Below are 13,436 nucleotides of genomic sequence, written 5' to 3'. Positions count from 1 at the left end.
AATTTCTTTCAGGTCATGGCTGCCTACCAGCCACTCCTTGGATATGTACAAATATTGTATAACAAGGGTTGTAGATTCCTACCAGCTCCTTGGGGAGGCAAGGTTAGGGTTTCTTGTCGTGCGTAGGCAACGGCGATATTTGGTACCAGGTTCTTCAGAGACGGCGACGACTGCGGCTCCAGGGCGCTGGTCCTTAGGGGCACATGCACGAAGACTTCCCGGTTGTCATCGACAAGTCAAGCCGGCTCCGGTATGAGAGCGGCGATAATGGCACGTCGGCGGCTCATTCTGACGATGGCAATGGTCGTTCGGTAATCCATGATCCAATGTAATTTTTATTATGTTTGAGGTGCTTTGTACTTTCGAGGAATATTTATAATATATCTGATCCTTTTCAGAAAAAACAGGGTTGTATTTTTTCCAACAAAAGGTCACTTGCACATAAACAGTGTGAATAAATGAATAAGGAGTAGCATAGCGATAATTATTTTGGACCAATCCAACTTCTACAACAGGGAAGGTTCAAGAACCTTCTACAATGGGGAAGAGGCTTGTTTTTTCTCCTTGATTGCCTCCTGGACAGACTTCAGGACTGATGGCATCAACTGTTTATTTGTAGCAATGATGCCTGTGTCACGATCAAGATATCTGCCTTTCGAGAAATCGAGATCGTTTCCTGAGGCATCTTTAACTACACCTCCGGCTTCTGGGAAACATCAGAAAAAATGGAAGTAAGAAATGTGTATTCTTCAGTTGAGTTCGTTGTTTCAAAAAACAGAGAAATGCTCTTACCTGTGACGACAATTGAGCCGGCTGCATGATCCCATATCGTTTCTCTATAACCCTCGTGTGGAAAACGCCAGTAAATGGCACCATCTCCACGGGCCAGCGCACCATATTTTGCTTGGCTATCTATTCTGACTGGAGGAGCTTGGACACCAAGTTTCTAGTAGGACTCAAACACAAAATTAGTTTCTACTCCAATGGATATAGCCTAAGCAAAGAGTGATCAAGATCAAACCTCCGCTACAGAGCCAGTAAAATCACGCATCGAGTGTGCTCCTTCATAGGATTCAAAGAACGAGGCATTGGCTGGATTGTCGATGGTACAAACACTGATCTGTAATGAAAGTTAGCCAGAAGCAAGTCAATCACAAGAAAAGAAAATAACTCACATAGGCACAAACAGCCTTAACTGATTAAAATCAAATAAAAGAGATTGAAAGTGGTAATAACCTTTTGTGGTGGAGAGCCATCTAACGACTGTACTTCAGCACCACAACCGATTGCAGCTGAAAAGAGGGCCCCAGTTTGATCTCCTGATGAGCTACCACTGAGGTTACTTACTGATGTAAAAGGAAGATTTGGACATCCCAACACACCCAAGACAACTCTGCCCTCATCAAGCAGTGCCAGTGCAATGGCATATTGGCCTCCTCTCACGAATCTGAATCAAGTTATTAAGACAAAACCAAGATCAAAATGTAGTATAGGCAAAGGTAGTAACAGCATGAGGTGTCATGATGTCATCAAATGACTGCAATGTCTTTCTTTTCAAACAATGCTATTAGTGTTCACAATTAATCAGTTTAGAATGTTTAGTTAAAATATGGGGCATGAAAGAGAGGTACTTAATCTTGCCAGCTAACTGATCAGTTGTTAGCACTTCACAAGCTATCTCAGAAAAGAGAACCGTGTATAGTTTACATAGAACTGCTTCACGAAATTTCCATAGTAATATTGGCATCTCTACTGCTTAAATAAGATCGTCAGTAAAAGAATTCATTTCCGTATGCAGAAATTAGAGTCAAAGGTCAGAACTCCAGTCGTTTGAAAGATGGCAGTGGTGCCTGCTTCCTTGAATAATTAATGATTAGAAAAACGCACAGCAAATTAAAGCAGCAACGCTGGTTTTGGTGAGCAAGAAGGCAGTTGTAAAAACTACTACTCCCTCCATCCCAAAATAAGTGTCTCAAGCTTAGTACAACTTTGTACTTTTCCGCAAAAAAAAAAAGTGAGACACTTAATTTTGGGACGGAGGGAGTGCAATAGATGGTGCAATTGGCGGAAAAAACAGGCATTTTTTTATCACATTAGCAGAATGTGAAACCTGCAGGCTGGAGTTACCATAGCTCACCCTTTAGTCCCATCAATTGGATCTAGAACCCAATGTCGGCCAGATGGACCTCCCTCGGACATCCCGGTATCAATTGCAGAGAGGATAGCTTCCTTAGATAATACAATGTTGTATGAACCATCCTCAACGAGAGTTTTGTTTACAAGATCAGTAATGCGCTCCAGAATTTCTTCAGCGCCATCCTTTCTCAAGTCTTCCGAGTCCTGCGTACGTACAAACACTCAGGTTGTGTAGAATACTTATGTATTATACACAGAAATGATTTAATCGAAACTCAAGTGATTTACCTCCTCAGCCACCATAGAAAAGGAACCAGAAGTTACTTCCATATTTAACACAAGACTTACCAATACTTGAGACCCTACATGTATGAAAAGGAAATTATCACCTGAATGGGAAGTTGAGAGAACGAACAAGTTTCAAATGTGAATGTAAACTGATGAAGATCATACGACCCTGAATGTTCTTTACATCCCCGAGCCATGTCATTCAGAAATCTTAACATCTCCATGTAAGTTAAATCAAGAAACATCGACTGACTTGAATTATGGTTTGAGTATGAGGACTGCTAATTGAGCATCAAACAGCAGATACAGGCACCTGGAGGTAAACAGTTGCAAAGTGAGCACGTACCATAATCAGCAACGGTCACAGGAGTCTTATCCGCCTTGGATTGAATGTCTGACTGCACGATTTCCTGCTGCACCGTCTGAAGGAGGAAGAGTCACAGCGCAAACACAATAAGTTCCAACTGCAGCAATGCATCGACAATCTGATGAATAGCGAAGCAAGCAGTTTGCAATCAACATAATCAAAGATCTCTCTCTGGTGATTATCATAGCTAGGAGTGCCTACGTTAACATACTTCAAATCTAGAGTTGGTTACACTTCAAAAGTGGTCACTTCTCCATGTTGACCATCAATCAGCGATGCTTCTCCAGTTAATTTCGGAGGAACGGTGGAAGAAAACCAAGAAGACAACTAGACAAGGCACAGCCCAGCAGCCGGCGACGGCAGCGCGAACTCGGTTTCCGCCGAGCAGCGTCCCCACGGGCGGACGGGCCTCGGCACAGCAAGGAAAGAAAGGATTTGGGATCCGAGGAAGGGCACCTGGCATAGACGGGCGGCGAGGGCGACGGCCTTCTTGGCCGCGCCGAGCTCGGCGGCGTACGAGGGCTTGCCGGCGGGCCGCGACATGGCAGGGGCGGCGAAGATGGACGGCGCTTTGTGGGAGGAGGCGAATCGGCCGGCGGACGGCGGTTGGTGAGGCGGGCAGGTGGAGAAGACAAGTCAAGCTGACGCTAAAACTCGCATCCTCATCCTTCTATTCCAGATTCAACGGCAGCGATCAATCGTAAGCCAAATCGAAGCCAACGCATCCAAAGACTTCTCAACAGACCCAAACAACGCAGCCAAATTTTTTTTCCTGGGGCCCGAACTCCAGATATGTTATTTTAGAACAAACGGCTCAAATCCAAAACAATAAGGTGCACTACAAGGGGGAGTTACCGTGATGTCCACGTGTCCTTTAGCTAGCGATAGAAAAAAAAACCCAGAGGGATACAAGAGATCGAAAGCAAGACCTAGCCCTGGGTTTTTGCACGACCCACTTCTCTCGCCGCCGCCGCCTCTTCCCCGATAGCAACTAGTTAACGAGCGCTCCTTCGGAGCGCTCTTAACGAGCGGTTTGGGAGCACTCCGCGCGTGACATGTGTCACGCGCGGAGCGCTCCCGCCAGGGAAAACCAGCTGGCGCGGTTGGTTCCCGGTTTTCCCTTTCCGGTTTATGGTTTCGTACGTTTTGCAGTTTGACCCTTGAACTACCAGAATTTTCTGTTTTCCCTTTCCGCGCGATCACACAAAGAAAATACCACTTCGCGCGCTTGGTTCCCTGTTTCACTTTCTCGTTTCCCTTTTTGTTCCCATTATATTTTCGGGTAATGGAGATTTATGGGGTAGTTACGGGCGGGGACTACCAACACTATCAAATGTGACCTTTCAAGTAAGGAAAAAATAGTAACTTTTTAATGCACAGGTGTAGACTAGCAGAGGCACGGCTGTATAACTTTACTAAATTGAAGAACAGCGCCTCCGGCGCAGGGGAACCTCCTGCTCGCCTTCGGCTCGTTTAATTTTCATAAACATCTTGAAGGGGGGTCATAGGTCGAAGTGTGTTTTGGTCGTGCAGCGTGCTGGTTCGTGCGGCGCGTTGTCCGTCGTGGTGTGACACGGCGCCTCCGGCGCCAGGGAACCTCCTGCTCGCCTTCGGCTCGTTTAATTTTCATAAACATCTTGAAGGGGGGGCATAGGTCGAAGTGTGTGTTGGTCGTGCAGCGTGCTGGTTCGTGCGGCGCGTTGTCCGTCGTGGTGTGACACGGCGCCTCCGGCGCGAGGGAACCTCCTGCTCGCCTTCGGCTCGTTTAATTTTCATAAACATCTTGAAGGGGGGGGCATAGGTCGAAGTGTGTGTTGGTCGTGCAGCGTGCTGGTTCGTGCGGCGCGTTGTCCGTCGTGGTGTGACACGGCGCCTCCGGCGCCAGGGAACCTCCTGCTCGCCTTCGGCTCGTTTAATTTTCATAAACATCTTGAAGGGGGGGCATAGGTCGAAGTGTGTGTTGGTCGTGCGGCGTGCTGGTTCGTGCGGCGTTGTCCGTCGTGGTGTGACACGGCGCCTCCGGCGCGAGGGAACCTCCTGCTCGCCTTCGGCTCGTTTAATTTTCATAAACATCTTGAAGGGGGGCATAGGTCGAAGTGTGTTTTGGTCGTGCGGCGTGCTGGTTCGTGTAGCGCGTTGTCCGTCATGGTGTGACACGGCGCCTCCGGTGCCAGGGAACCTCCTGCTCGCCTTCGGCTCGTTTAATTTTTATACAGCAGGTCGTGCAAAAGGCAAGCTCCTTTGTTTCGAAAGGCACGAGTTTGAAGCATGTACAGTCACGTCTGCTCAAGAGCTAGGCATGGTTGAGACTCTATAGGTATGTGCGTGCATGCACATGTGTGCATCCTACGAAGGCATTGGTATGTTGTTTTCGGAGGCACGGGTTTGAAGAATATGCATTCACGTGTGCGTAGGAGCTAGCCATGCTTGCGTCTCTAGAGGAATGTGCGTGCATGCACGTGTGTATTGTCCGAAGGCATTGGTATGTTGCCTCCGGAGGCACGGATGTGAATCATCTGCAGTCACGTGTGCGTAGGAGCTAGCCACGGTTGAGGCGCTCTTGGTATGTGTGTGTCTGGATATTGCCCGGAGGCATGGTGACCCAGGCTTTGGTGGCACAGGGCCATGTCGCCTGTCTTCAGAGTCACGCGTAAGGGTTCATTTTGGGATACACTGCTGTCGTACAAATAAGAAGAGGCATTGTTGTTTATAGTGTACTGGCACTCTCTGATGATGTAAGAGGCACTGTTGTCGAAATAGTTCTCTTTTCAAAAATGAACACGCAATTTCTAACTACATTACATACAAATGTGAGTTACTGATAAACTGTTTTGTCACGTCTAGATAGAATTAGCCTCACTGGCTAAATCAAAAGTTTTAGTCTTCATTCTTTCTGAAGATCTTGCTAATCTCGTCACCCATTTCACTAGCTTTGACTTGATTCATCTCGCTACTTAAGAGAATATACATTGCCTCTGCCCTCCAGTCTTCGACCTCATCCTGTGAAATTTTGCTGAGAAGAGAAGTATATTATTAGAGTTGGTGCATAAAAGTTGTTTATAAGTAAATATATATAGACTTACTGTCAAATCTTCCAGGTCTTCGATGAACTTTTCACCATTGTAGAGGAATGCAAGCTTTAAAACAGCAAATGGTGATTCACCCTTTTCTACCACTGGAACATCTTGCACGGTATGAATCTGTCATCTTGTTTTCTTTGGATTCATTGTTTGTTCAAGTATGGCGTTGAAGACTTCTTTAATCCTAGGTACATGGGAATTGCATTTTGTAATTGTTTTAATACTGCAACTTGTAAAACTGAAAAAATTGTTATGTATAAATGCTTACGATTGCCGACTTATGAGCGTGATATTCCTGAAACTGTGTTTCTCTTTCTTTTTGAGCGTCTTCATGTTCCTGAAGAACTCGACATGCTTCATTTGGATCCAATTTATCCACGTCTATCTTTTCTTTCTCAAATTCCTCTGGAGTCGCTTCTCGAGGATCAATAATGTGAACTTTGTGTTTGTATTTGTCCATCACATATAGTACGTAGCAGTCATGCTTCTCCATTGGAATGAATATCTGCGTACAAAATACTTGTTGGTTTCCTGACAGTTTAATATAAAGTAATTTGATAGAACGCATATTTTGTGATTTTGTCGCGGAGGAAAGGGATGTTACCATGTTTGCTGTTGAGAGCTTTTTCCGTTGATTTTCTTTGAGATACATGGGAACAAGATTCTTTGTTTTTTGCAATTCACTTTTAAATTTTGCAACACTAGTTTTGTCTTTATTTAATTTTAGTATATGCCGCAAACAATAATTACGATGAAAATAACTGTTAGAAAAAAGAGCTGTGTAACAATATAAAAAGAGTAGGTGTTGCAATATAGACAAGATTTTGCTTTTTAAAAGTTTACCTCTGCAAAGTTTGGGCCTAATATTACTCTGTCACTCTCTTTTGAATCTTGTCTGCTTTCCCAGATTTCTGCTATGTCATCGAGCACCCTCTTTTCCATATGATGTGGTATGTTCGTCTGTGCTGGTCTTGGACCAAATACTGCCTTCAGTTGGGCTCCAGTAAGTTGCGTGCTTTCACTGTCCCTACGGAAGCGCCTAAATATAGTTTTGCTGCGACAGGGAGATAAAATAATTTTGGAGGTCACGGTCAGTGAGAAACAGATTTTTACATTATTTTTCGCCTCTGTCCAACTATTTTGAGGTGCAACAGAAAACAACTCACTTTTTGTATTCCTCCTGCCAGCTGTCGCTCATGACTAGTTGGAAGAGGTCGGACGCCTCCTTTGTGTGTTGGAAGCAATGATAATGTTTTGGGTATGGACTGGTGGTTTGTATTTTTTTTTCCTTTTTGTTTCATCTGTTTCTGTCAGCGGAAGCAGATATGTAATATGTAAGCTCTCGTGATACGAAAGACATTCGTCAACCGTGGGATGGGTAGATCATTACCAAAAAAAAGATAACCAGAAATGATTTTCTAACCTTTGTTGGTGGAAAAGAAGTTTGAAGTTTCTGGTTTGAATTCTTTGATTCTTCCAGGTAGTTGCTCGCACTTTACTTGGTTTGTTTCACCAAATATGGCTGTAAAAAGGAACTCTGGTTTCCACTCGGCATCTACGTTGCTTTGCTGCATGGAGGTCATCGGATATTCTTTTATTTTTCTTTCATGAGATAATTGAAGTATTCAAGTAGTGCTGCTTCTAAAAATTAAAATTGTTGCTCTCGTACTATTCACTTATAGGAAATCCTCATCATCTTTTATGAGATCAATGCCATTCCAGTATTTTGCAAATTGAACCATGAAGTGTCCGCATTGGGTACCCTGCTGTTTTGGAACGCAAACTCTGTTAGGTGTTTCTGCTATCCTCGACCAGTTCGGTTCGCTGTTGGCTCGTAGTTCCGCTTCGCCGTAATGCTTCTTCATGAGTGCGTGCATCCTTTTAATCTGTGATTGCGGTTTGGTTTTATTGTTGGATTTTGCCATTAATAAAGGGAATGAAGGAATTGGAAAACCAATTAGAAAACCAAGGTTGAATTGACGTACCAGTTTTGGGTGATCCTTATGGTGTGTTTTCCATGTATTTTTTCCTCCTCCGTGTCTGTAATTCAGTGAGTCCAGTATGTCGATGGAGCTCGTGTACTTGTTGAGCACGTACAGTGTGAAGTGTTTAGCTGTGTTGTGAGGTATCATAATTTGCGGTGTTTGGAGACAGAGTAAGTTAAAGTTCATTCTTGTCAGGAGAATTAAATGACATGTAAATGTGCAATCTGTAGGAAGAATGAATTATGTTTGTATATTTCTATTAACTTACCAGCTTTTTCTTTAAAAGTTCCTTCCCTGTTACAAGGGGTGCAAACTGTTTCAATGCTTCGTCCTCATTGAATTCTGCTAGTCCTCCTTCTTCTCCAGTATTAACACCGAGCACAATCTGCGACCAAAAAGTTTTCTACTTTTTAGTTCAATCTTTGTAATCACTGAAATGATGCAAGTGTTTTTGTCAAATTGGACTTCATACGTTTGCAAATTCTACGGGAAGTATGGCTTTATCGGTTGTGTTGTATTGTTGCTGCACTGTCCATTCTTCGAACAATGCGTTTGCGATGGAGCCCTCCATCTGTCCTGATCTCCTTTCTGTAGCTGTTCCATTATTTGTTTTCCTGTAATCCAATCGGGTCGCTTCGAGCTAATATATACGTTTAGACTGCAAGCAGAAAAAGTTTATACATTAGTTAGGTTGGTTTAAAAAGGGGCAACATTTCTTTTTTTTTGTTGTGACAAGAGAAAGTACTTACTCTCTGCATTCGTCCTGTCCTTCTTTGCTGAATAGGTATTCATGAAGTGCTCTGGCTTTGTTCATAAATTTGAAATCTCCTGGGACAAAAGTAGGAATCTTGATTTTTTCCATGGAGCCTGCTTGAAGGCTTTACCGTCCTCTTCTTGACCGAGATTTTCTTGTCTGAGCTGTTCTTAGATGATTGACCCATTGAATGTTCTCCTGATTCTTGCTGCAAGCTTGTCAGATACGGCGTGGCATTTTTGTTGAACTCAAAGTCTTCCTGGTAAATCATTGCTGTTTTGATTTCATCGAATGTATGGCCCATCTGTTTAAGCATATATTATTGCATCAGTTGGTCCGGGTCAAGGCTTAAAATAAATTCATCAACTTCTATATGCTTTTTCGTTGTTTTGTGTTTTAGGAAGTCTAAAGAGATGGTGATGGAGATGCCTTGCTGATTGCTTGTCGAGTCTGTTTCTTCTTGAAGAAGAACATGTTGTTTTTTCTGCTCGGAAACCTGTTCTTGTGTATTTGGTACGTCGTTGCTTCTGTCATCCTCTTTTAAATCAGTTCCTGTTTGTTCAAGTTGCTCTGTGCTCGCGATATTGCTGTTAATATTTTGCTCGTCCGTTTCCTCTTCAGCATGGTGTGGTATCTTGTCGTCTGGTGGTGGTTGATCTGGTTCTATTGGTGGATCCTTTTCTTCGTGGTCTGTGCAAGATTCTTGGGCAACGGCGTGGCTGCTGACATCCATAATCTCTTTGCGTTTACTGGATATATCAATAACTTCATGCTCTTTTGTGGTTGTCGCATGCATACTATGTTCTTTTGGCTCGGGATTTGGCGGAAACTCTTCTAGTACGCAACATTCTGTCTGTTGCATTTCTTTTTCTCCCATACCGACTTCATACTTCAGCATATCTGTTAGAATCAAAAAATAATATTTAAAAAAATATTACTTCTTCTAGTGTGACAAAATTGTAAGGTTTAGTTTCTGAAAAGACTAACCTGTTGTACACTTGATTAATGACAGTTTGGTATTCCCCTTGTGTTGACTGATTAGTTGATATAGAATTTTTTCCTCAACTCTGGTACTTGTTCTGGCTCTAAGGTTGCTGCTGTTCCATCATTGGAGTAGTGCTTCAGGTTCATGTACATATAGAATGCGCAGTCCATTCTGCATGTAGAGGAATGGTACTAGTAAGATTGTTGCATTCAAGAAACGGAAAGAAGAGAAATGTTGGAGCAATGGTACTGGTAAATGTTGCATTGAAAAGACGAAAGAACATAATTATTTTAGTAATTGTAGTAGTGAATCTTGCATTGAAAAAAAGAAAGAAGTGAAATGTTGGAAGTGCTTACGTTTCTTCTTCTTGAAGTGGCACCTGCAGTTTGACCCTTTTGAAATGGTCGATGTTTTTTTGTGAAAGCTGTAGCTCTGTGCTTACGTGCTTCCAGATTTTCATTAATTTACTGGTTACATTGTTGAAGAATTCTATTATGCCTGGATATGCAGTTGAAGAGTCAAGGAGTTCAAAGCGCTGTTTTTGCATGTTAACTGTAATGGTGAAGTAATGACTTATAATTTCGTCTTTCTCAAACCCGCGAAACGAACATGGTAGAAGGAACTGCAAAACAAAAAATAAAAAGAAAACATTTAGAAATCTTCTTATATTTAGAAACATAAAATAAAAAGAGAACTTTGCATAACATATACGCAAGCTGATCTGCTTACCATTTTATAATCTTGCAGTTTTTCTTCTTCTTGGATGTTGAAAATGATCTAAGCTTGGCATGTAGTAATTTTTTGTAATGTGTTCTTGATCATTTTTTTTAGCACATTGGATCTTCGTCGTCGACTTCCTTTATCGAGTGCTGCTTGTTTTGTAACAGATACACAAAGGGAATTTGTCAGTTCAGTTATAGGGCAAGTTTATCTATTTATAAAGTCATATATATTGTTTTCAACGTGATTCTTTTTTCGTGATCTTTACTTATTGTGTTGCTTAACGACAGAATCTTTCTCCCTGTGCCATTGAGTTGTCTTCTCAAGATTGTTAGCATGGGCTCGATTGCTTCGGTGCGTACTGATTTACCGACCTTGAAGCTTTCGGCGATATGGCCTAGATTGACATCAAACTTGTCCGTTGTAATGAAAAGCTCATCCCTGCAAAGTATATTTAGAAAATGTTTTAGTTTACACATGATACAGTCAAAATGATCGTGTGTAAGAATGTGTTTTGTGTTAGTTGTATGAACTTACATTTCTCTCTGTGTCCATGGCTTGTATACAACGTTGTACATGTCTTCGATGGCTTTGTTGACGGAATCACTATCTTTGCCCCCTTTCTCCATTGTGCTTGCGATGATTTTGAATTTAATGTAAATAATTCCAAGTCACAAGATCACAAGATAGCAATTAAGTTTCTATTGTCTTGCCTGCTTCGATGCTAGAAGATATGCCTTGTCCAGTGTTGTTCCTTTCTTGTTCTCCTTCTGCTTCTTGTGGCATGTTATGTTCTTTTTGCATTGTACCCTTTTGTTCAGTTTCTGCTCCATCCTCATTTGAGTCGTCTGTGATTTTCTTAGCATCATGTTTTTCCTTGTCAACCGTCATGTCTTGCTGGTGGTCTTTTCCGTCTTGTTTTTCAGTCTCGACCTGGTTGGCACTGACCTCTCTGCCAGGGGAATTGGCATCGTACGACGGTGTAGGGTTTTCTTTGATAGTTTCTGGTTCTTTCTCTGGAACAATCTGTGTGTTTCCTTGATTGGTTGTATCTCCGTGGTCACCTTCTTCGTGTTTCTGTGTTATCATTGAAAAAGCATTGAAATAATTTAACTTGCTACTTTATTTTAATTATAGCAGCTGTTATGGGAAAATAGCGAAGCGTTCGGTGCGTGGTTTGAGCTATTTTGATTGTGATTAAGTCGTAATTTTGTGGAAACATTTTGTGCAACTTCACCTGTTGAGCTGTCGTTGGTGATGCTGACTGTTCCACCCGTTCTTTGTTGAGTGTAGTTTCTTGGGGATCCTCTTGTTCTTTCTTTTGGTGTTCATCGCCACTGTCATGGTTTTTGTCTTGCAGCTGTTCAATCATAAAGGTGGTTAAGTTGGAGTGCATTTGAGTTCTCATGGAACTACTTTGTATTTTCGTAGAATCAGCTTATGTAACTTTACCTCCTCAATCTTTGCTACTTCTGTTGTCTCTGCTACAGTTCTCGTTGCTGCTGCTGACTATTGTGCTTGTTCTTCGTTGAGTGGAGGTTTTTGGTCATCTTCTTGTTCTTTCTTTTGTAGTTCATCGCCGCTGCCGTCGTTTTTGTCTTGTAGCTTTTGAAACACACAGGTGGCTTAGTGGCAGTGCATTTGAGGTTCCACATAGCTATTTTATACTTTCATAGGATCAACTTATGTAACTTTACCTTTTCAGTCGTTGTCGCTGCTGCCGTCTCTGCTGCGTGTTTTTCAGTGAGTGAATATTTTGGGGCTTGGTCTTCTGTGACGTTGATGTCTGCCGTTTGAAGAACATGATGCCCTTCTTCAGTGGCCTCCTTTTGCTCACTGGCCTCCTCTGACTGCGATGCAGGAAAGTAGTGAAATGTCAAATGCGTGTTTTGAACTATAAGATCGTGAAGAGGTATTGTGTGTTTTCACCTCTGTATTTGTTGTTGTTACTGCTGATTGTTCTACATGTTCTTCGTTGAGTGGTGGTTTTGGGTCCTTCTCTTGCTCTTTATTTTGCTGTTCATTGTCACTGACCTTTTTTTTTCTTGCAGCTGTTCAAACATAGAGGTGGCAAAGTGAGAGTGCATTGGAGTGAATACAGATGTGGTAGGTTGGAGTTTATTTGATTGTGCACGCAACAATTTTATAATTTCATAGTTGCAGGTTTCGTAACTTTACCTTTTCAATCGTTGACGCTGCCGTTGTCTCTGGTACCTGTTGTTTGGTGAGTGAATTTTTTGTGGCTTGGTCTTCAGTGGCATTATTGTCTAGCGTTTGAAGAACATGTTCGGGTTGTTCATTGGGCTCCTCTGGTTGTGTTTGATGGTCTTGATTGTTGGTGCTCTCTTGAGCTTCTTGTGCCTGCACCAACACAAAAAATATTTAAGAAATGGGTGCATCTCTGACTGTTCAGTTACAATTTTTTTTAAATACCTCTTTCTCTGGAGTTGCAGGACTGTCTACTGCTGGAACTACGGTTTCTCCTTGTCTCGTGTTGTCCTGTTGTTTTTCTTGTTCAATGTCTATGCCAGTGCTTTCGCTTGCTTCCTCTTCCTGTTTAGTAAAGAATGAAATTATAGATTGAACTTCATTTGTGTCTGAGCTTTGTAACCTCACCTCTTCAGATGTTGTTGTTTGAAGTTCTGTGTGTTTTCCAGTTTCCTTTGGTTGTGCTGCTTCTTGATCTTCGAGATCAACGTACTCGTTTGTTTCCTGCATTTGTTCAAAGAAAAGGGGGAGACATCCCTTATAATCCTTGTATTGCGGTGGCGGGGTGTATTAGGTAGTTCAGACATCATAAATGTTTTGAAAAGTGGTTGTTGTTGTTGTTGTTGAATTTTTACCTCTATGTTGATGACTGGGTTATTCGTGCCTGCATCGACTGTTTCTTTGTCAGGTATAACAGTCTCTAGTTTCTCATCGGCTGGGATGTCTTGGGCTTTCTCCTTTATACTCGTGATGGTGATCTGCAATGTTGTGGCACTAGAAATCTCTTGTACACAAACTTCCTGTTCTGTGACGCCTTCGTTTGTTTGAGGTTCACTATGGGGTTCAATTTCAACGCGGGTTGTCTCTTGGTCTTGCAGTGCTTGTGATTCCTGGAGATCAAACAATATGAGTT

At 42.4% G+C, this 13,436-nt stretch overlaps 1 protein-coding gene across 1 annotated transcript; it reads right to left on the bottom strand.

Moving 5' to 3' along the window:
* Positions 1-435: 435 nt before the first annotated feature.
* LOC123166325 (3'(2'),5'-bisphosphate nucleotidase-like) lies at positions 436-3,488 on the bottom strand. The gene is made up of 8 exons (XM_044584111.1): positions 3,248-3,488; positions 2,771-2,846; positions 2,425-2,498; positions 2,138-2,340; positions 1,237-1,447; positions 1,022-1,120; positions 793-946; positions 436-706 (listed from the first exon to the last, which is right to left on the bottom strand). Exons 1-8 carry the CDS (start codon positions 3,332-3,334, stop codon positions 534-536), a joined length of 1,077 nt encoding a protein of 358 aa, XP_044440046.1. The 5' UTR covers positions 3,335-3,488; the 3' UTR covers positions 436-533.
* Positions 3,489-13,436: the final 9,948 nt, after the last annotated feature.

This window comes from Triticum aestivum, chromosome 7D, assembly GCF_018294505.1.
Source record: "Triticum aestivum cultivar Chinese Spring chromosome 7D, IWGSC CS RefSeq v2.1, whole genome shotgun sequence".
In the NCBI taxonomy this organism is placed as follows: Eukaryota; Viridiplantae; Streptophyta; class Magnoliopsida; order Poales; family Poaceae; genus Triticum; species Triticum aestivum.
This window is presented reverse-complemented; position numbering and strand designations above follow the sequence as displayed.